At 53.2% G+C, this 23,170-nt stretch overlaps 2 protein-coding genes across 10 annotated transcripts in view; one reads left to right on the forward strand and one right to left on the reverse strand.

Moving 5' to 3' along the window:
- The window catches only part of Ncor2 (nuclear receptor corepressor 2), a 147,744-nt gene extending 141,183 nt beyond the window's left edge, over positions 1 to 6,561 (forward strand). For 5 of the 9 annotated variants that reach the window (XM_029566526.1, XM_029566525.1, XM_029566524.1 and 2 more), the window contains 5 exons: positions 122 to 267; positions 868 to 921; positions 3,668 to 3,895; positions 4,750 to 4,929; positions 5,407 to 5,588. In XM_029566526.1, coding sequence (XP_029422386.1) covers positions 122 to 267; positions 868 to 921; positions 3,668 to 3,895; positions 4,750 to 4,929; positions 5,407 to 5,588 — 790 coding nt within the window. Of the gene's footprint in view, positions 1 to 121; positions 268 to 867; positions 922 to 3,667; positions 3,896 to 4,749; positions 4,930 to 5,406 lie in introns of all 9 variants that reach the window. The other 4 variants (XM_017799702.2, XM_029566529.1, XM_029566530.1 and 1 more) reach the window with 3 other exon arrangements.
- Positions 6,562 to 9,353: 2,792 nt separating this feature from the next.
- Positions 9,354 to 22,743, reverse strand: LOC103739013 (refilin-A). The gene is made up of 3 exons (XM_008839251.3): positions 22,248 to 22,743; positions 13,634 to 13,743; positions 9,354 to 12,897 (listed from the first exon to the last, which is right to left on the reverse strand). The coding sequence occupies exons 1-3, from the start codon at positions 22,434 to 22,436 to the stop codon at positions 12,564 to 12,566; spliced, it is 633 nt and encodes a 210-aa protein (XP_008837473.1). The 5' UTR covers positions 22,437 to 22,743; the 3' UTR covers positions 9,354 to 12,563.
- Positions 22,744 to 23,170: the final 427 nt, after the last annotated feature.

Genomic DNA, 23,170 nt, shown 5'->3' on the forward strand with positions numbered 1-23,170 from the left:
CCAGAAGGGGACAGGGTTTCTCCTTAGCAGCTAACATGAGCCAGGTGTGAGCACCCTGCCACTAAAGGCATGCAAATCCAGTGCTGTGCTCACTAACTCAGGTGTCTGTTGATCCCTGCAGAATGGGCTCCAAGTCTCCAGGCAACACCAGCCAGCCACCAGCTTTCTTCAGCAAGCTGACTGAGAGCAATTCTGCCATGGTCAAGTCTAAGAAGCAGGAGATTAATAAGAAGCTCAACACCCACAACCGGAATGAGCCAGAATATAGTAAGGGGAAGCTGGGACTTGGACTAGAACTGGGAGCTGTACCCTAAACCCCACCCTGGAGGTGCTTGGCATTCTGCCATTCTTTCCTGGGCACTCACTAGCACAACATGTGTGGCACTTTTAAAATAGTACTCGGCACCCAGTACTAAATGCCCAATGAGGCATGAGCAAATACCCTGAGCTGCGCACTAGGGAGCCTCCCGATTTACACTGCAAGCCTGGCCTCTTCTACCCTGGGTGATGTGGCTGGATGTGTGAACCTTTGTCCTTAGCTCAGTGTCACACATAGCAGATGATCAGGTGAATCCTGCACAGCAGCAAGTGAGGGCTTTTCACTGTGCTATTCACTCCCCAGGGTGGTCTGGACAGGTGGCCAAGGCTCTTCCTTCAGCAGCACAGGCCTAGGCTGGTGACTAACAGCCCTAAGGAGTGGCCAGAGCGCTGCTGTCAGCCCTCCTTACCTGCAGCACCCTACTGCAAGGGGTGTGGTCCCCAGTCATGCTCAGGCATCCAGTTCAGGCTATACAAAATATGGGTGGCAACGCAGATCTCCTGGACCTGAGGGCTGCAGACCTCACCCGCCTTGTCACTCCTCTGCAGATATTGGCCAGCCTGGGACGGAAATCTTCAACATGCCTGCCATCACCGGAGCAGGTAACCCTCCCATATGGCTAAAGCTCCTTCCTGGTCTTGGGTGCAAGGAGTCTTAGCCAGTTCAAGTTCAGCCTCTTCTCCTGGCCTCAGTGGACCCAAGGTGGCCTGCAGGCCAGACTCTTATCTCCTAGAGTCCTCCCTGAGTAAGGAGCCTCTGCAGTTCAAGACCAGGGTTCCCTCAAATGATCAGTGGGCATTGGGGTGCATGTGTCACCTGGAGACATTTGATCATTAACTGGGGTGCTCAGCTTTGGGGTGCCATCAGCATTTCTCAGAGGTAAAGTTTCTACTTCACTTGAAGATTCAAGTCTGGGAGCCATGACTTATTTTCCTAAGTCATGTACAGAGGGAGGTGGATTTAAACCTTGCATGCAGTTTGGGGGCAGAAACTTCAGGGTTTCTTTGTGGTGTTTTAGACTTAGGGTGCCCTGAGGGTTAGATAGGCACCAGCCGTTGGTCAGAACTCCATGGTTTGTTTGCACTGCCCCTGTGGAAGGAACTGGGGTGGGACCCTGAAGAGCTTCTTGGGGATAGCAGCTGGAGCAAACACTGACACCAGAGTGGGGGCCTAAGGCACAGGGATGTATGTTGGGGGTACACTCTGAACTGGAGGGGCAGGGGAGGGTTGCCGACTTTCCCATGAGTGTTTGGGGTCTTGAGCTCTGGGAATGAGGTGAACAAGATATACCTTTAGGGACATCTCCAGAGGACCAGAAGACCTGCACAGGGGTCCTGGCTAGGAGTCTCTCGAGCTCAGAGACACACAGGGTTTTGCTGAGCCTGGACGGAAGACAATTTGGTCAGACAGCAGGGTGGTTGGAAGTGAATGTTTCAAGAATGTTCTGGCTCTTCATATAGATGCTGGGCATCCAGGTATAAGTATGTATAGAAATTCATTGGGTTGTTCAATGAGGATTTGTGCTAAAACCTAAGTAAGTTTTCATATATAGATATATACATATACATATATTCCCTTTAAGCATTAGTCTACAAAAACAAGATAGGGAAAGTCATGCTTATGCCCAGTGCCATCATGTTGGGCTCATGACCCTGCCATTATCTCTACTTTCTTCTGGATGTGGAGGAACAGGTAGGGCCTGTTTGAGGTTTGTTGTTGTTGTTTTTTTTTTTTTAGTACTCACCCAATTAGAAATTCAGCTTTTTCTTGAGGACTCTTGCTTAGGAAGGTAGCCCCGACATGGTGCTGTAAGTAGGCCTGACCCAAAACACAGAAACCCAAGGGAAGAAGAGAAGGGTGTTTAGGCTGTCAGCAGTCGCTCCAGAGTGGGGTTGTGAAGTGTCTGTCCCTCCAGCCTCAGCTGCACCTATGTTGGGTCATGTGCTCTCATGGAGCTAGGGCAGCCTGGAGGTTTGCAAGTTACCACAGACTTCAGGGGCTATAGGCTGGGAATCCTTAAGAGGGGCTTTTTATTGTGGTTTGTTGTTGTTGTTGTTGGTAGCAGTAATGGTGGTGGTTTTAGTTTTGAGTTTTTAAGTTTTGGTGGTTTTGTTGGTTGTTGTTTTGATTGGTTGTCTGGTTTGGTTTGGGTTGTTTTTGTTTTTTGTTCTGTTTTGTTTTATTTGTTTTCTTTTGTTGTTGTTTTGTACTTGGGATTGAAGCCAGGACCTCACACATGCTAAGCAAGAGTCCCACACGGAGCTGCACCCCAGCCCTCTTTCTTATGACATTGTATTTTGAGACAAGATCTCACTAAGTTGCTCAGACCATCCTTGAACTTAACTCTAGACCAAGCTAGGCTGGAACTTGCCTCCTGCCTAAGTAGCTGGGGTTCGAGGCCTGCTCACCAGGCCTCATCCTCGGAAGGGTTTGGAAGTAGCCTGGTTTATTAGAAACACTGAGAAGAGGTGCTTGGCCCTGCGTGGTATCTGCAGAAGCCCCAGAGTAGTTCATAAGAGACAGAAAGGGAAGCAGACTGAACAGAGGCCTCAAAGGCTCAAGTTGGTGGGCATTTCTTGGTACCAGTTTATTGATTTGACCAATCTGTCTTTGTCATGGGACTGGGCCAACTGGGACTGGAGTGGCCATGCACCTGTCTAGCGCTGCCCTGTCCCCCGCACGCACATAACTGCATGGCTGCTACCCCAACCCCTTGTGCCCAGCTCTGTACCTTTCTCCTCTGGCTCCTGTGGGGGGAGGTGGGGGAGAGAGGCAGGCCCAGCTTGGGGGATCAGGCAGGGCTGAGGTCCCTGGCCCCTTGAGGGAAAAAGGGGGCAGTGAGAGGGCCTCTGCTCACCTTCCCTCCCCATAACCCTTCCCAGCACCCACCCACCAGAGGACACAGGGTGGACCTCCCTTTCCCCACCCTGCTGCCAGCACCTAGCTCTGACTTGACCTGATAGCACAGTGCAGACAGGACAGGATGGCTTCTTCCTTGCCTTCCTCTTGGGACACCCCCCTGAGGTCAAATGGAAGCAGCCCTAGCTGGGATTGGGGTACAGAGGGGACTTCCCAGCAGACAAAGTACGATTGAGGGACCCTCTAGTTGCCCCAGCCTCCCTCCCTGGCACAGCCATATAAACTACAAGTGACCTAGTCAGGAGCCCCCACAAGAACTCCGAAGAGGCGGGAGGGAGGGAGGAACAATGCTTGGCAGATGTGTGCTCACTATGTCTCTCTCCTCCCTCCTCTCTGTCTCTGTCTCTCTGTCTTTCTCTGTCTCTTTCTGTCCCCCCCCCAACTCCCCTGGCCCGGCCCCATGTGTCTGTCTACCTGTCTCTCTCCCAGGCCTTATGACCTGTAGAAGCCAGGCGGTGCAAGAACACGCCAGCACCAACATGGGGCTAGAGGCCATTATTAGAAAGGCACTCATGGGTAAATATGATCAGTGGGAAGAGCCCCCGCCACTCGGCACCAATGCTTTTAACCCTCTGAATGCCAGTGCCAGCCTGCCCGCTGCCGCTATGCCCATAACCGCTGCTGACGGACGGAGTGACCACGCGCTCACCTCGCCAGGTCTGCAGGCCTGTCCCGCCCACCCGGCTGTGTCCCTCCCCACCCATGTCATTAATCCTCTCACCTCCCCCCTCAAGCTTGGGAGCCTGCGACCTCATTTTTGTGCGTGTTTGACGTGATTCTTGAGTTTGCTAATCCGAAGCTGGGCTGATACCATGTTGTGGAGGACACCCTGGTACCCTGTGCCCTCTGGCCCCAGCATTGCTGCTTCCCCCAATGCTCACACTGCTGCCCATGCCCTGCCCCCTCCTCCTCTGCTGTGTGGACAGGGATGGGCAGTGGCCCGGCCTACCACGTGTGGCCAGAGCCACTGGGAGGAGTCCCAGTGTAGTCATGACCCCTGGGGGCCTGGCAACACTGACCAGCTCCCCACTTTTCTGGTTCTCTTCAGTGCCTGTCACTTCAGAACAGGGGTCAACAAAGAAGCCATGTGATCTGCTGCCCACTTCTGGGCTCTTAGTGAAGGTCAGGCCAGGCCTTGGGGTGTGAATCTCTGAACAGAGACCTCCAGTCTCTGTTGGCCCAGCACCATCCAGGGCAATATTTGAAATCCAGCCAAGATCTGAGGCTTCTGACGGGTGCAGTCCTAATGAGGGTGCTTCGGAGTATAGCAGTCAGCTTCCCTGGGTAGAGATGTACCTCCAGGCTAGGTGCTACTCTGGCCGTCTGGTCAACCTCTTGGCCTCCTGGCTTCAGGGGTTATCATGTTAGTTTTGTATCTCTTGGGTCCCAGGAGGCAAGTGGCTCTCCAAGGCATAGGTCACCCCCCTATTCCGCTGCCCCTTGTTACTAGTGTGGGTGTTCTTACCATTAGCTCCATCTAAAGCAGTCCCCTCCTACTTTGTCCCCTCTAGGTGGTAGTGGGAAAGCCAAGGTTTCTGGCAGACCCAACAGCCGAAAAGCCAAGTCCCCAGCCCCAGGCCTAGCTTCGGGAGACCGGCCACCATCTGTCTCCTCTGTACACTCAGAGGGGGACTGCAACCGGCGGACGCCACTCACCAACCGCGTGTGGGAGGACCGGCCCTCATCTGCAGGTGGGTGCCCAGCTAGGGGCAGGAGCACTTCTGGACTTCACAAGGGCACAGGGGGTAGACACATCATGACCTGGGCTGCCCAGGGAAGCCAGTCCCTGGTCTCCACCCTTCAAGGAAGGAAGATTTAGGAAACTGCAGACACGGAGGGTTCTCCCAAACCACCTAGGCTTGGTGGGTCATGCAGGGGAGCCTGGACATCCTCCCATAATTTTAACATGGAACATTTAACACTGGAGGATTTTAATAGGGAAACAAAAGGTCCCCAAGGCAGTAGAGGACAAGGGAAGAAATGGACAGGCTACTGTGACAGTCCAAGCAAAAGATGGCAGGGGCCTGTACAGTGATGAGGTGAAGAGAGACAGCCAGTCTAGAGAAACCTCCTGAAGCAGAAGGAGTTGAGATATTGCTTCTGGCAAGGCCAGTAGGATGCCGAGGTGGCTACAGAGTTTCTCCAGTGTTCACCCATCTTTCCCACAGGGTCCACGCCATTCCCCTACAACCCCCTGATCATGCGGCTGCAGGCAGGTGTCATGGCTTCCCCACCTCCACCTGGTCTTGCGGCAGGCAGTGGACCCATGGCTGGTCCCCATCATGCCTGGGATGAGGAGCCTAAGCCACTGCTGTGTTCACAGTATGAGACACTCTCCGACAGCGAGTGACTCCAAATAGGAGGAAGCAGTGCCAGGTCCCTGCACGAGGCAGAAGCAGCTCGGCACAGAGCAGGCAGCTGCCGACTCCCCGCACCGAGGAAGGAGCCCCTGAGTCTGCCTGCGCATCCATCTGTCCGTCCATCCGTCTGTCCATCCTGAGCTGGCATCCTGCCTGTCAAAAGCCTTAACTAAGACTCCCGCCCCGGGCTGGCCCTGTGCAGTGACCTTTCTCAGGGGATGTTTACCTGGTGCTGGGGAAGGAAAGGGGGCGGGAGGCGGGGAGAGGAGGGCAGCAGGCCGGGAGGAGGGCACAGTGGGTATGTGGCAGCTGCACGCACATGGCTGGGGCAGCAGGGACCTAAAGTAGGAGACCAGGCACCTCTGCACACTGCCTCACCCCTAATGCATTTGGAACCAAAGTCTAGGCTGAACTCACAGCCCTGCCCCTCCCTCTGCCTCCTAGCCTGCTCGTGCTCTGGACAGATGATCCCATCCCGTCCTGACTCAATGCTGTCATCACAGTCCCCACAGGCCACCTAGCCTGCGAGACTGGGAGCCCATCAGAACAGGTGGGCGCATAAGGCCAGGCATAGCCTGGGGCATGAATGGTCCAAGGAACTGGACTGTTTCCCACGTTGCCGTGGCGAGGGAAGGCAGGTGTAAATGTATTGGTTTACAGGGTATATTTTTGATACCTTCAATGAGTTAATTCAGATGTTTCCCGCAAGAAGGACTTACCCAGTATTACTGCTGCTGTGCTTCTGACCTCTGCTTACTGTTCCAGAGGTGTGTGCCGGCCAAGTCGGTGACCCCATCATACGCAGGACTGAGGAGCGGGGCACCAGCACATGGCCCCTGCTTCCTTCTCCCTCCCTTCCTTGGGCAGAGTGAACTTGATGCGTATTCTGTGGCCGCCATCTGCGCATGGCGGCATTCTGTCATTTACACAAGTTGTTCCAATTAAAAAGCGAATTATACTCAAGCTACAAAGGTTTCTTCTCTGCTTGGGACTGGGTGGCAGGCAGCCAGGGCTGAAGGACTGGTGTGTAACCCTGAAGGGTGGGGGAATGTTCTCTCAGCTCACCACTTAGCAGTGAAAACTGATCTCAAGTAGAATGTCACCAGAGAGTGTCCAGTGTTCACATCTGGGGGGACCTGTCAAGGCAAATGTGTGGGGTTCACACTAGAGGAGAATCTGTTGGGTGTTCACACCACAGTGAACATGCACAATGTTTGTGCCTGTAGAGAAAATACCCAGTATTCATATCATAGTGAATGTGAAGTGTTCATACCTGTCGAAAAGCCACTGGATATTCACACCCGTGGAGATGGTATGGGCTATTCATAGCATGATGAATATGTTGGGTGTTCACACTATGGAAAGGGTACCACGTATTCACATCATGGTGAGTGTAGTGTTCACACCGTGGGGAAACTGCCAGGTGTTCACACCCATGGTGAATATGTGAGGTATTCGTGCCTGTGAAGAAGCTACTGGATATTTTTTTACACCACAGTGAATGCACACAGTATGTCCATGCCTGTGGGGAAGTTGCTGTGTGTTCCCACTCATGGTGAATGCAGGGTATTCACACTTGTGAGAAGTGTCCACTATTCATCTCTAGTATGTTGAGTAGTCATATCTATGGTAAGGGCATTGTGTGCGCATACCCATGGTAAGGGTGTGAGATGTTCAACTTGTGGGTGTGGCAGGTCTTCTCACATGGTATGTGTGGTCTTCCCACCTGTGGTATGGGCATAGTGTTCTCATACATGGTGTCAGACTCCATGTCGAAGCATTGGGTATTGAAGCCTGTGACAGGTGTCAGGCATCCTCACCCATGGTGAGGTTGTCTTGGGTGGCTCTCATTTATGCTTTGGCATATTCTACCCTTTCCTGCGCACTGTGTCCGTGGTAACCAAAATGGCTGTGCAGGGTTGTATGAGAAACATTACCCGAACCACACAGTTTACCTTAGTGCCCCTTCCAGAGCAGAACAAAACCTCAGAAGGACCCCAGGTCTTCATGCTGTCACAGTTGCTCTGCCTCAGCCTTAAGCCTGGGGCCCTCATGTGGTGTGCCCTCTGCACAGCAGAGCCTTGCCATGTGACCCCAGCCTGCTGCTGTCCCTTTGCCCTGCCTGTCTCCTATCATCTGTTTCCAAATGGCTGATTGAAAGCCAGCATGCAAGGGCAACAGGGAGAAATCCTTTACCCACTCATTCCTGTCCTATCCCCTTGTGGCCACCTGGGTGCAGGATGTGCAGGGTACTTCCCGAGGCACAGGGATGGGCTGTGGGGCTTCTGGTACCCACTAAATTACCTGGAGGGATGAGGCCACCTTCACCTGCAGTTCCCCTGCTGACCTGGGCTGACCTCACCTGGCCTCCTGTAGGTGGCAGATTTGGGCACTATAGTCACCTCTTAGCCATGCCACAGCCTGTGTGGGGATGGTGCTCGTTGGAGTATGGCCTTCAAGGGATACCCCCCTCCCAGACGGTTTGCCAGGCTTCTCCTAGCAGAGCTGCAGAGTCAGCCCTGCCCTAGACCCCAGGACCTGCCAGGTATGTAGATAGTCATCGACAGAAGACCCTGCTTGCAGGGCTGGCCTGCCTCGTAGAGTCTTCTGGGGTCATGTGGACTCCTGGGATCTCAGAGCATGTGAGTGACCCCTAATATCTCTGCATTATGCTTCTCCTGCCAAGGTCTCTGCCTCACACTCAGGACCAGCCCCCAAGCCCCAAACCCAGACAGCCAGGGATGCTGGGACAGATGGCCCTGAGTTCCTAGAATGAAGCCGACCTTGGCCTTGCTGACTGGTGAGTGGGGACCAAAGGATCTGGGCAAAGGAATGGGGTTCCTATAGCTGGGACCAGCCTGGGGCTCCCAAACAGCCATAGCCCATTATACCAGTGGGTCTGACTCTTTGGAGCTTGGGCAAGTGGAGAGGGCCCCAGCCCACAGGTGTTAAGAATTAGCATCCCTTGCTCTACCTCCCCTGTGGACCCCAAGATCCTGGCACTAGCTGCCAGTTTGTCCTGTCTTGGGATAGGGACCTGGGAAGTGTCAGGTGGGGTACAAAGCTATAGTTGCATCCTCTAGTGGAGGAAGGAGCCTCAGAACCACCAAGCAGGGTCTGAAAGACCTGGCTGGCTTGGACTGGACCTTAGGGTCAAGACTCAGGCTGCAGTACCCAGGCTGGCAGGCAGGTGGTAGTGTGGGGTCTCACCCTGGGCACAGCCAGGCTCATCTGGACTCCAGGGTCAATTGCTTTGCCAAGCCAGCCATCTAGGACATGTGCCATTCAAGGACCCCCAGACCAGAGTATATCTGAGCCCTGTTGTCTTCACAAGCACCACCTCTTTCCTTCAGACCCTGAGGCACATCTGACTTGTCTACTTTCTAAGGCCCAGACCCATGACAGAGGCATGGTAGCCCAGTGGAAGGAGAGTTCATGGCCTCTCTGTGCCCTCTGAGTGTTACTTCTGGCTCCTAGCTGTGACCAGCCAGTCCTCAATCCCCAAAGAAGTCTCTCTGAGTGTCCTCTTGGTGTCCCTCACTCTGTCTTTAAAGGGAGGTTCTTATAATCCCTCACCGTTGTCTTCCAGGAAAACTGCACACTACAAAATTCAGCTGGGGAATAGCCTCCTCTAAGAATTTCCATGTTCTTTCCTCTCCTCTGGGTATCTTTTTTTTTTTTTTTTTTTTTTTTTTTTTTTTTTTTTTTTTTTAAGGGTCTTTGAGTAGCCCAGCTGGCCTGGACTCACTATGTAAACCAGGTTGGCCTTAACTCACAGAAATCCGCCTGCCTCTGCCTCCTGAGTGCTGGGATCAAAGGTGTGTGCCACCACGCCCGGCTCATCCTCTGGGTCTCTTAACACAACTATCTCTGTCTCAAGCCAGACACAACCTGACCCCCTCTCTGAGAGGGTAAGGGGTAATGGAGCAGAGCCCTTTCCTCTTGCCTCCTTTTTCCTCTGAACCTCTTGCAATTGATGATAAGAATGATTACAGCAAAATTAGGAAGAACTTCCTGAAGGGCCGTGATGGTTGTCGGACGCCACTGTGTCTTAGGACATGGGAGGTGATAGAATGTAGATCCATTCCACCACCACCGCCACCACCCCTGCCCCGTGTTTCGCCAGATCTAGAAGCCTGGGATCCTGGGATCCGCTTCCATCTGTAGCCCAGATGTTTTTGACCAGGGTTGGGCACCCCTGGCTATGCTGAACTTATGCCACCTCAGGCTGGAGCTAAACCCCTGCCTGGAATCCAGCTGCCAGTTTCTGCCCAGGGGAAGCCCAGAGAAAACTTGTGGCAGGAGACCTGGTGAGCCAGCTGCCTCCCATGGGGCAGAAATAGGCTGATCCCAGACCTGAGCAATCAGGGGGAGAGACACAGCCTGTGTGGGTGAGGAGGTGAGGCCCAGCCAGGGGCATTCAGAACCCAGGTAAATGCCAGGATAGGAATCAGGAGTTTCTGAGAAAGCCAAGCCACAGTAAAGTATCTGGTTTTCCAAAATTGGGATAGTTTATACTTGCAGAAGTGCTAGGTAGATGGTGAGGAACTGTGGGGTTGGGGCAGAGCCCATCCAAGGGTCTGGGGCCAGGGTGGAGCACTTTACACGATGAGGCAGCCAGTAGGCAGTCAGCAAGACAAGGTTAAGAGCTGTGGAGTGTGAAAATCTGGAGCAGCCACCTGACCTGACAAGGCCCCTGGCTTCTGTGTGTAGCTTGCTTATGTGTGGAATGGGTGCGGGTGACAACAGGCAGCCCCACCCAATGCCAGTGCTCTTTCTCAGCTGTTTGGGATCAGGTCCTGGGCAAGATCAGGAACAAGGTAAACAGGTGGCAGGGAGGGCAAGGGAGAAAGGCTCTGAGGTGGCTTGTGTGGGAGGGCACAGGTCCCATCCCTGGCACCTGGTCCAGGGCTCTGTGGCTTTTGGGAAAGACCACGAAAGAAATCTTAGTCATATAGGATCTTCAGGGAACTCTGAGGACCCAGCTCTGGCCACCATTGGGACCTCTGAGTCCCCAGCCCTTCCTGAGCAGTCTCCTTACCCCTTGAGCGGGCTCTGTGATGGTTAAAAACTAAATGTACTAAATGGAAGGAATGCATCCAACGAGGCCTGGCTAGGGGCCAAGGTGCTCCATGCTTCTGCTCTGGAAGGAGGCATGGGGGGAGGTATGTGTAGTATCTGGTGGGCAGGGGTCTGGCAGGAGGAGCTGGGGGGTATCAAGTTGATTCCAGGCATGGGCACTGGAGATTTTGTCCCATTTTGCAATGTAAAGAAGTGACCTACAGGCACTGGGCACTTTCATCCTTATCAACCTCAGCACCCTGGGGACAGGTGCCATTCTGGGGATATTGCTGGGTCTTACCTCCCTGGCATTTCTGGGTGTTGGGGGACAAAAGGACCTTTAACACAAAGCTCTTTATGCCAGGGAAGCTAGGGACATGTCCTTTGGGTGAAGATCCCCATGGGGTGGGACCAGATCTACCTGGACCTGGCACCTCATTCTGCCTAGACTCCCACTGGACTGGTGAACTGCTGGTGTGCTTCAAGCCACACCTCCCTGGTGGGGCTTCTCTGAGCCCCCTGAATTATAAGCCAACAATCAGGGCAGAGCACTCGCCTAGCACTGGCAGAGATTCTACAGTTCCTCCATCCCCCAGGAACTGGAGAGCCAGGATCCCTCAGGGACCAACTCTGGGTGGGCGCAAAAGTGGGCTTGAACACACCAGACTTCCCCTCCGCCACTCCAGGGGTGCCTCAGAAACACAGGAGTCCTGCTGAGTTTGTATGTTTTATTAAGATAATCCATTGATTTCTTAAGTTATTCTTTAACTGGGAAGCACCCCAGATGAGATGTGCAGATATATAAAATCTACCAGGCATTTGGCCTCTCTTTGTCCTACAGAGGGTCTTCTCCCTCTGCTGGGACAGTAGGAGAGTAGCAAGCAAGCCCTAGATACCAGACAGACACTTCAGGTCAGAGAGGCACCTCCACATCTACAGCAGGATTGTGAGATTGTCATTTGGTGGGCCAAGCACCATGGGCAGCACCAGGTTATGGGCGCTTCCAGGCCCTATGCCACCCATTTGTCTCCAGGAGTCAGAACTGAGGCTCTCTGAATTCCTCTTCCGCAATCCCACAGATGGAAGGTAGACCCGGGTGCTTGGGAATCATGTGGTGTGGTTATAGACTCCGTCCTGGGCAGGAGCAAGAGACTGAGGGAGATAGCACGGTTTCTCTGAGGTCACAGCTGGTGAATCCAGAGTCAGCTGTACACAGGTGTCAGCAGTCTGATCGACTCAATGTCTGCCTGGCAGAAAGATTCCAGGTCTTATCTAGTCATGAATGCACCATGTGGAGATACTCTTGAGGCCTCCCTTGCACTGGAGATGGAGGGAGGCACAGGACCCATGTTGGCTATGGCACAGGGCACATTATAGGTGGCCCTAACCTTGGCCTTTCCCACCTCTGGACTCAAGGTCCCCTGAGCTGGTTCAGCTCTCTGAACCTAGGACTCTCAGCTGGGGCATGCTGCATATTTAAAAAGCCTATTTTGGAAACTGCCTTGCCCAGGAACAAGGGGTCCACTGGCACCCCTCTTCCCTTCATACTCAGCCTGGGAGCCAGGCCACAGCTGAGGCTGGTCACCTGTATCCTATGGTACACAGGGCTTTCTCTGCCTCAAGGGCACATGAGGACATGCTCAGTCCTCACTTTTGAGGCCACACTGCCTGGCTGTTGTAAAAGCTAATGAAAGACATGCATTAACAAAGTCCTCCACACTGGAGCGCAGGCACAGCCTGTGGCAGGGATAGGCTGCCAGGAGCAGCCTCATCCTCACTAGTCCAGGCCACTGGGCTTTGTGTCTCTTGGGACCCAGGCTCCAGGCTGAACCCTTGTCCATCTGTCCATCCTCCAGGGCCTCCCTTGGGCTTAGGCTTATCCTCTGCCACCTAGCCTGGGCCCCTCAGAGCACATCAGGGCTTCGGGGACTGGGTGTGGGGTCCCCACACAGCTGCAGCTGCAGGCTGGAGGAGAACCAGCAGCGTGGCTGGCCCAGGCTGCAGTGCAGTGTGGTACGGAAGGAGCTGTGCACGAACTTAGGGAAGATGATGGTGGTGCTCCCGAAGAGAAGTGCTCGTGGACGTGGCTCCAGAGTCAGCTGGCTGCGGTAGCTGCGCCATGTGCAGTTGGGCGCCATCACAATGGTCTCACTGTATGCTGTGACTGTGGGCACTGGAGCATAGAAGACCTTGTCTCGGAAGTGTCTCTCGGAGGCATAGGTGAGCTCAGAGTTGCAGCTGAGGGTGGGAGAGAGAAATGAACGGGTAAGTTGCCTCAGCAGACATCCTTAAATAGAGCCTCCTTCTTGACTGACTGTGAAGGTCGAGGTCAGGAAGGTCTTGACCTTGAGGTGTCAAGGTCAGGAAAGTCAGAAAAACTGAGGGACTGTTCCAGCTGGGAGAAGACTAGAGAGCTACACAAAGAACAGACGCAGGACCCTGAATGGTGGGGGGGGGCACAAATAAAAGGACACTTGAGATGATGGATGAAATTTTGATTTGGATATTGTTAGATGGTAGCTCTGTGCCACTGGATTTCCTGATTGTGATCATTGAACTGTGACCATAGAAAAGTGTTTTTAAATTTTTATTTTTAGTTTATGTGTTATGAGTGTATTGCTTGCATGTATATAAGTGCACCCATGTCATGCAGTGCCCATAGAGGACAGAAGAGGGCATTGGATCCCCTGGAACTGGAGTTATGGGTGGTCGTTAACTGCCTTGTGGCTGCTGGGATTTAAACCCAGGTCCTCTGCAAGAGCAGCCAGTGCTCTTAACCACTGAGCTATCTCTCCAGGCCCCAAAGTGTCTATTGGAATGTACTGAAGTATTTAGGGGTTCAGTGGCAGGAACCAGAGGGTGAGACCTACTGAGTCCCAGACTGACTGCTCTGCTCACAGCCAGACCAGACACCCCATAGCCAGGCAGGACTGTCCCACAGGTAGGACCAGCACATCTGACTCAGCCCACTCACCGGATTTCATGCACAGGCTCTGGGTCCACCTTGATGCTCTCCCCGAAAAACACAGGCAGCAGCCGGGGCCTCATCTCCAGGGCAGGGGGATTTTGGAAGAGGGAAGGGTCCTGTGTGCAGAGCCGTGGGGATGGGGGAGATGGTCACAATCCCTCATGGCTGCACTAGTTGTATGCCACCCATAGCAGCCTCCCACCCCCAGCCTTAATTCAGGAACCCTGGAGTGGCCAGGTTTCATGCCAATTTCTAGGTCTGCCAGTGTGCCTCCCGCCCCATGAGGGCCACAATTCAGCCCTCGGCACACAAGTGATACTAATGCACAGTCCCTGGGATTGGGTGGAGGTACTCACCTCCTGTGCAACCCCAGACCATGTCACAGTGGGTCAAATCTATAGCCATCTGGTGGCCTCTGGGGCTTGAGTGATGAAGCATTGACCCCAGCCAGCCACAGCGTTCTGTGACTAGATTGTCTGAAGCTTGATGTTTCTCCAAATACACAGGTGTTTGCTAAGCACTTGCAGTGTGCTGAGCACCTACTATGCCCTGGGCCTGTGGAAACATGAGAGGCACAGCACATGTGGCCTCAGAAGAGGAAGAAGAGTCATGGGAGGGATGTCATTGGAGGCAGGTCTTTTGTTCAGATATGTGGGTGGCCCGGAGGCAGGAAACTTGAATATTGCTGCTTTTTTTTTTAATTTTCATGATTTTTTAATGATATATATAATAATAATATATATATTATTTTTTAGAAGAAGCTTTTAATCATCCAAGGACAGAGCCTGAGCTGAGCTGCACTCTTTTCATTGTTCTGGGCTGTGTTTTACTGTAGCACTGATTGCAGAGCCTGTGCACGCTGAGCAAGGCTGCTGCTACTGAGCCATATCCCCAGCCCCACTGCCTCGCCTTGATTTTCCTGGAATAAATAAACAGTTCATGAGCTGGGGCTGCAGCTCAGTCAGTAGACGCTTGTCTAGTATGCGAATCCCTAGATTCCATCTTCAGAACCCCATAAAGAGGTGCATACCTATAATCCCAGCACTCAGGAAGCAGAGGCAGAAGGATCAGAAGTTCAAGGCCATCCTCAGCTACATAGAGAGTTTGAGGCCAACCAGGGAGACATGAGAACTCGGGGTGGGGTGGGGATCAAAATAAATAATTCAACACTCCAGCACTCCTGGGGCTGCTGCCTGGGCCGTGGCCAACCTATTGCTGCCCCATTCTGGCTGGATGTTGTTGGGTACTCTGCCAGACAAGCACACAAAGCTCAATTCAAGCCGAGGGAGCCAGAATAGCATTGCTTGCCAAAAGTCCCCACTGGAAAAACAGCTCAGCTGCCCACAGGGCAGCTGGAGGTGCTGGGAGATAGGGCAGAGCCTAGGTGCCTACCAGGGCAAGGCCTGGGGGCAGGGCGTCGGGAGCCTAAGGGTCCAGGGCAAGGCACAACAGAAAGGAGTGACAACCACCAGCCACCCACCCAGAAGCTTTTGGCATTGGAGACCCTGGTTACAGGCTTGGGTTTTTGGGTTTTTTTGTTGTTTTGTTTTTGGTTTATCATTTTTTTTAATGTTTTATTTATTAATTTTATTTATGTGCATGAGTGTATTGCCTGCATATAGAGGGTGACAAATCCCCTGGAACTGGAGTTATGGATGGTTTTTTGCCACCATGTGGGTGCTGGGAATCGAACCCAGAACCTAAGGAAGAACAACAAAAGAGTGACTGGCCCTGCCCTGCAGTCAGTCTGTGGACCCGCCTGGTCTGCAGATCCTGCAAATAAAGTGCCTTGCTGGCCCCAGCTGGACTGCCCAACTGCATTGGATGGAAGGTAACCAACCCTCTGCTGGAGCACAGTCCCAGAGGCACAATGGGCTTGGGCACTCTGGGGGCATGCAGGGTTGGGCAGGTACCCCCAGACTATACACTAGGGTCCTCAACAACCCAGCATCTGTCCCATCTGTCACTGGGCTCCTAGAGCACAGAAAGCCCTGCACAGGTAGGTGGCCCAGAGTGGTAGCCACTAAGGTCAGGGCAGAATCTCAGACCTCCAGCTGCCACTGGCAGGGTCTCAGTGTGAGTATCTGTGACCTGAGGTGTGCCGGCGGCATTCAAGGCCTATACGGGGGCTGGAGAACAAGCTGAGGCACAGGATAGCCAGTTCTCTGGGGGAGCTTGGCATGGCTCTGGGATACCAGGGCAGGGAACAAATGGCTGAGAGTGAAGGCTGGGCCCCCAGACATCAACTTCCACCAACTGGGTCAATTCCCCCCAGCTGGCCCAGACCCCCCAGGCTGCTCCTTCCTAAGCCCAGAGTCCAGCAGGGCAGCTGGCCAACACCTGGTCTTCTGGGCAGGCAGAGGTCGGGTGGGGTCAGGGCAGCCCTGAGCACAGCCAGGTCTGAGGTTCTGAGGACACTGGGCTGTGACTATACAGCCTGGTGATTGATGCACTCTCCTGGATGGAGCCCAGTGATGGTAAACACCCCTGGCTAGAGTACTGTGACATGGGGCTTAAAACCCAAAGCCACAGAGATTAACATACTGTGTCAGAGTGAGCAGTGTCACACTGTGACAGCCCCACTGAGCAGGACACAGAGATCACAATAGCATGTGTTGTAACACACAGCAGCTCACAGGTCATGCCACAACCCAGGGAACTGGCAGGACCAGTGAGCACCCATCAGTGAGGGAGAGACATAGCCCCACTGGCTGCTGTTGGAGGGACCAGATAGCCGGGACCCCCACGTGTGTCTTCCCACCCCCAAAGCCTCATGGGGTCTTTGAAAGGGAACCAAATGGCTTTTCTCAAGATGGCGGTGGCAGCTTCTGTTGCTATTGGAATTAAACTTTTTTGTTGTTCTACAGAGTGACAAGGTCTCTGTAGACCAGGTTGGCCTAGAGATCACAGAAATCCTCCTGTCTCACCCTCCCAAATGTTGGGATTATGAAATGAAATGCAGTTGTCTTTGCATATCAGACGCATTTGAGACTCAGCACTCCCATGCTGGACTGGGCTGACTGACCTTTGCCTGGGAGAACATGAGGCTGAAGCAAGGCAGGACCACAGCAGCCTGAGTCTGCATCCTCCTGCAGAGCTGTTAGACACAGGTCCTGGGCCAGCGTGGGGCCTTCTTACCGTCTCCACATGCCACATTAAGCAGCTACATGGGACCATAGAAAGAGTGTTGCTTATTTAGTCCAGGAGCCCTGAAGCCTCAAGAACTCAAGACAGGCTATAGACAGCCTGGCACCCAACTCAGGAAACAGACCAATGAGAGCCGTGCAGTTGGGAGAAGGGGTTCCCTAGATGGGGCTTCACAGGAGGCAGGCAGGCTGGAAAGACTATCAAAGCTCCATGCTACAGGTGGGACCTCCTGTGGACATGGGTTCTCTACAGGTGTAAAGTTGTGTGAGTTAGGGTGGGTACTGACTGGATGACTAGTGTCCTTAAAAACAGGGACACAGGCTGGGCGCCATGCCTTTAATTCCAGCACTTGGAAGACGGAGGCAGATCTCTGTGAGATCAAGGCCAGCCTGGTCTACACAGCAAGTTCCAGACTAGTTGGGGCTACAGGGAGACCCTGTTTCAAAAACAACAAAAAACAGAAGGGGCAGTACAGGAACACAGAAAGAAGGTCAAATGAGAATGGAGTAGAGACATGCTGGTGCATGTCATTTGAAGTCAGAATGCCAAAGATTGTCACCAGATGCCACAGATTGCCCACCCCTCAGGAGCCAGTACCTCCAGGAGCCTAGGGCTCCCACCGAAAGCCACACCTTGCCACAAGAAGCCACAGGTTGTTTCTGAAGTCACAAATTGCCCCTGGGAGCCAGACTGTCACAGATCCATAGGTTCCACCAGAGGCCAGGGAGGGAGAGAGAGCATAGACTTACTGATACCTTGATTCTGGTAGTGTGGCCCCAGACCCATGAGAGAGGCTTCTGCCCTAAATCTCCTGTTTGTGGCACCTGGATGGTTAGTCTCCCTAACCATCTCCTGCATCCCATCCCAACCAATCCCACCTGAGGTATTTTCCTAGAAGGTAGCTTATTACAGTCTCCATAGACCCTCTAGTCAGTGAACCTGTGAGGGTGTGGCCTGCCTGTCTTCTCTCCACACTGAAGTTGTAGGCTGTTTCTGACAGGTGTGCCAGGCACAGAGGGCTGACAGGGACTGCTGGCATTCACTAGAGACCAAATCATGGAGATTAAGCAGACCAGGCTAGAAATTCAGGCAGATCCACTGCTTTCCCTCCCTCCCTTAACAGTTTACCCACCTGCCCCACATACTGGTTACCCTTCCACCTGAGCATGTGTAGACACCTCACCCATCAGAAACACCCCTAGGAGTCTGCCAGTGACCAAACTGTCCTTAGCCTATTTATCAGTCCATCTGCCCATCTATCCAGCCATTCATCCATCAGGCACTAGTTCCCTCAATCCCTTTTTTTCTCTCATATCAACTTCCACTATCACAAAAATGAGGAAACAGGGGTCCTAAGGGTAACAGCCAAGACCCTAAGTAGTGACACCCATGCCATGTCCCTTCCACTCTACTTGGATCCAAGCTGGGATCTGCTCCCACCTGGAAGGAGGAAACCAGCCTCTTCTTGGGAACCATCTAAGGTGTCATCAGAAATACACTATACCCTGAATTTCTACAGTTAGACTCCATCATGAACAGACTAGGAGGGACTGATCCTTCATATACAGGGGTGGTCTAAGCACACACCCAGTGAGCCCCAGGTCATATCCCAAAGGTCCCCTGGAGACAGTAGGACTAGACCCAACCAGTTCTTCAAATTGCTTATCCATGCTGGGAGCCAGTTGTCACACAGACAGACAGACAGACAGACAGACACACACACACACACACACACACACACACACACCCTGCTTATCCATGCTGGGAGCCAGTTGTCACAGACACATACACACAGACAGACACACACACATACAAACACACCCTGTCCTCTCAGTGAGTGGACTGGCTCCCTATCATGTCCACCCACCTGCTAAAAGCTCTGCTGGGGTTAGGGAGGCAGATGGGCATGGGCACCTGAATTTTACCACTTTGGGATAGTAGTCCAGTTTGGAGCCCAGGGCGGCAGAGCTAGTGTCTGTCTACTCACACCGCAGCAGCCCTGCCATATGGCTGAGCCCTCCAGGGCAGTGGGCAGGGAGCACACACCCTAGCCAGTGCATCTTGCTGCCTTGGGGCCACGTGGAAGAGCAGTTCCCCACCATACCCCAAGGCCACTTTCTTCACTCCTCACACCCACTTCTCAGTTACATCTCTGATAGGGGTTCCTAACTTGAGGTGTGCTGAGAGCTCATGGTAAATTTTGAAAAATAAAAGGCACAATTAAATTTTTGTTTCTTTATTGTTTTGTTTTTGAGACAGGGTCTCACTATGTAGCCTGGCTGGCTTGGAACTTACTATGTAGACCAGGCTGGTCTCACAGAGATCTGCCTACCTCCCACATGCTGGGAGTAAAGGTGTGCTCCAAACTTTAGCTTCTGGCCTCAGCTTGGCCTAGCAGGCTCTGACCCAATCCCTCCTCTTGTTCTAGACTCTAAGTGCTTCCTCCTGTCCTTGGGGCCGACCCACCCAGTACCTGCTTCAGGATCTTGGACACTTCAACCCTATAATAAGCCTAAAATCCACTCCCTGATTTGTTCTGGTTTCTTTGAGGCATGGTTCCCTGATGGCCTATCTACAGTCGTTATACCTCGACAGGGATGCCTGTCACATTATCTGATACTGTGCCACACACTGAAGTTGGTGACTGTCTTACAGTAGTTTCACCTTCACAGGGTTGTGTGTCACATTATCTGACACTGTGCCACACAGTGAAGTTGGTGACTGTCTACAGTAATTTCACATCCACAGGGATGCCTGTCACATCTGACACTGTGTCACACACTGAAATTGGTGGTTGTTTCTCCCTACTAGAGCACCAGTTCCACAAAGTCAGAGACTTTGAATATCTTCTCATTTTTGTGTCCCCTATGGCCACAGACCACACAGTAGGCACTCAGTAAATACTAGTTGGACAGCAGTAGACATTCAGCAAATGCTGGGGTGACGAATGCCTTGCTCCAGGTCTTTGCTGACTTCAGAAGGCCTCAGGAATGTTCCCAGCTCTGCTCATGGAGTTAGAAAGGCCCAAGGTCAGGTTTGGGAGGGGAGATGTATCCTCGCTAGCCTTTGTCCTTCCCCAGCCTCAATCCTCCCCAGCCTCCAGCTTCCCTGGCCTCTGTCCTCCCTGGCCTTAGTCCTCCCTGACCTGGTCCTTAATGCCTTTTATGTTCAGGGTGGGGGGACTTGGAAGCCTTGCATCAGTGGGAGGTTATTGGAGCATATCCAAACACAGCAGGGGAACTCCTTGCCAATAGGGGGCACATGCCTGTAATCCCAGCACTCACATCCAGGAGGCTGAGGCTATAGAATCCAGCCTGGGCTGCATGTTTAGACTCTGTCTCAAAACAAGAAAAAGTGGAGGAAATCGTTGATGAGTTTAACATGAGGAGGTAGGGCAGGCATGCCTGGTATAATGAAGAGGCTGGCCAGACAAGGACCTCAACAGCTAAGATTTGGGGACAGGACTGCAGCTGGCTCCCCTACTTTGGTCATAAAGGTGGTGTTGCTGGGTGTCAGCTCTGTGTGGACTGATGCACAACACTAGGGGTTATGCCAGGGGACACCTGATTTGAAACCACAGCCCCAAAATACAGGGTGGTTCTGTGCCTTCCTTGATCCCTACACAGAAGATCGACAGATAGGTAATCATCAGTCTGTCTACACGTTTTTGCAGGGGAGTAGGGTGACCCCGGAGTGGCAGCACTTAACAGGAATTAAAGGAAGTGACACTCTGGTGGGTGCTAACTGGTAGGTGGGTAGGTGGGCAGGGAGCCCCAAACCTGAGCAGAGGTTGCCATGGCAACCATTTCTTCTCTTGATTAAAAACAGGACCTCTCAACCCTATAGCTACACATTTTGTTTTTCTGTTAAAAAAAATTTAAAGGCAATTAACTAGCTCCATGTAAAAATGGGCACAGTGGCAAGTTTAAGTGAAGGTCAGACCCAGGTTCCCTGGGCAGTTTTGGGCAACTTGCTAAACTTCTCTGTGCTTCAATTTTTCCTCCAGAAAAAGAGATCAGGGGCAGGCAAGCACTCACAGGCAAACTGTGAGAATTAAACACAGTTTAATTGGTATGGAGGGCCATTGCCTGGGGGTGAGGGGAACAGGAAGCACCATTTATATACTAGGTGTCATTTATTACCTGGGCACAAATGGCCCCAGGCATCCATTCCTTCCTGCCAAACTCAGATCAGGGCAGTGCAGCTCTATAACTGGTACCTAACTTAGCCAGGATAAGGCACAGGAAGCATCCAGAACACCCTGCAGAAGGAGGCTTCTGAGTCACACAGAATCAAGTAGACTCTTCTTCCTAGTCCCTTTTCTCTGAACCTGAGGACACCCTAAGAATTTCTTCCCTGCCATGATGCAGCGGGCACATGTCCCCAGAGGCTGCACCAGGTGAGCCAAAGCCACAGGAGCAATGTTCCTTTTCCTGAAGACAGTCTCTCTCACCTTTAGCAACTCCTGCCCTCTCCCAACCTCCCCAAGGAGAGGCAGAAGTTCAACTTCAAGAGCAGCTCTCAAACTTCACCACACCCTTGAGTCACCAGGGGAAATTTTAAAAGTTCTGATGCCCAAATTATGCCCTAGATGGATTTAACAAAAATGCCTGGAGAAGTGGCAGGCTGGGCATTGCTAAAGAATCCCCAAGTGTTTCCATCAAGTGGCTGAGCTGGGGACCGCTGGAGCCAGGGAGGCACAAATGAAGTTCCACTAAAGGTGGGGGATGGAGACTCTAGGGGTAAAATGTCAGCTCGGGTAGCATCAATGGCCCTAGGAAGTATCTGAGTCCCCAGAAGAGTGTAGCTGTGCTGTACACACCCTGGTGGAAGAGATCGTCAGACACCCAAAGCAGGCCATCGAGTGGCAGGGATAGGACGTGCAGCAGGGCATGTGCACCTCTGCTTGGTGGGTTCAGCCTGTCCTTCCCTCAGGTTACTTGCTTTGCCCCCATGGCTGGAGCAACCAAGGCTCAGCAGGTCCAGCTGCAGAGCCATTTCCCTCCAAGAGTTCACCAACAAGCAGCGATTGTGAGTTTCCAGATATGGAGTTCCATCCTGGGCAGCTCCCTGGCTATATCCTCAAAAGCTAAGGCTTTCAGCCTGTGATAAGTTTTTAAAAGTGCCTCCATTTAGCAGGGCTGGGCTGGTCAACAGGACAGGAGGCAGTAGCAGCTGGGAGGGGGCATAGCATCATGGGGCTCAGCCCACCTTGCAGACAGCAGACTTGGAGGTGCCAGGACTTTGCCCTGCATTCTGACCCTCCAGCCCCTGCTATGGCTGGGGGGAGAATCCAGTTCCACAGGTCCCAGTGAGCCCAGTACTGTTCCACTGGTGCCATCTGGGGCGCACAGCTGTCCCACAGCCACCTCTACTTTCAAGGGAGGGGGCCAGAGCTGGTTTCTGCAGTGACCCAAGCAGGGTCATGGCTGCCTGACCCTCCCACTGCCCACTGCCCGTAGCCGAGTCTTACCGGTCGCACCTCGTTGGGTCCAGGGGGTTCAGTGGTAGAGCGGGTTTCCAGGGTGCCAGGCGACAGGGCATAGAAGGGCGGGCTAGGGCTGGGGCTAGGGGGCAGCCCCGAGTCAGGACTGTCCAGCAAGCCATCGCGGCTATGCTCCCGCGTGTCCCCCATGGCCTGCAGAGGTAGGTGGCCCACCATGTCTGGCGGGCTCGGGATGCAGGCTCCGGGTGCCTCCAGGGCTGGGCCGGACTAAGGCTCCGGCCTGCGTTACTGCTCAGACCCGCTAGGCGATGATGAGATCCGATCCCAGCCCTGCGACCCATCCCGCGGCGCGCCTCCTTTTCTAGGCGCCGCCTCCTCCCCCCGCCCTCTGCCGCCTGCAGGGTGGGCAGCGCCAGGACAGAGCCTCCAGCTGCAGCTCCCGCCTCTGGCCACCCACTGGACGAGGGCAGAGTGAGGACTGCGGGGTCCCCAACCCAGAACAGTCACCCCAGGCGGGCTTGAGCACTGGCCTAGTACACAGCCACCCCAGCAATGACCGAAAGCTGAAGTTATGGGGACCACTGCAGGGAAGGTCATCTCACCTGAGCCCCAAGGGGAGCATCCTCAGGAACCTCTGGGGGAGGTGTTGTCATTTACAGTGGGAGACAGTTAAAGTTCTCAGGTAAAGACCCTCCTGTAACTGGTCTCCCTCCAGGACTGGTCTTTCCTTCCACCTAGACTCTGTTTTTGCTTCAAGTGACATTACAGGCAGGCTGATTCTCCAGCCCTGGGGAAAGCTTTGGGGGCGAAGGGGAGACATTTCCAGAAGCCTGATGGGGTCGTATTTCTCTAGACAGGTCTCACTTAGGGACATGGGTGCCACCTATTTTGTCCCGTTTTCCATCCTACCACAAGAACAGGACACACTTCTCCTCTGCCTGCTTTCCTGG

Source organism: Nannospalax galili, unplaced genomic scaffold, assembly GCF_000622305.1.
Source record: "Nannospalax galili isolate Female #2095 unplaced genomic scaffold, S.galili_v1.0 scaffold218, whole genome shotgun sequence".
NCBI lineage: Eukaryota > Metazoa > Chordata > Mammalia > Rodentia > Spalacidae > Nannospalax > Nannospalax galili.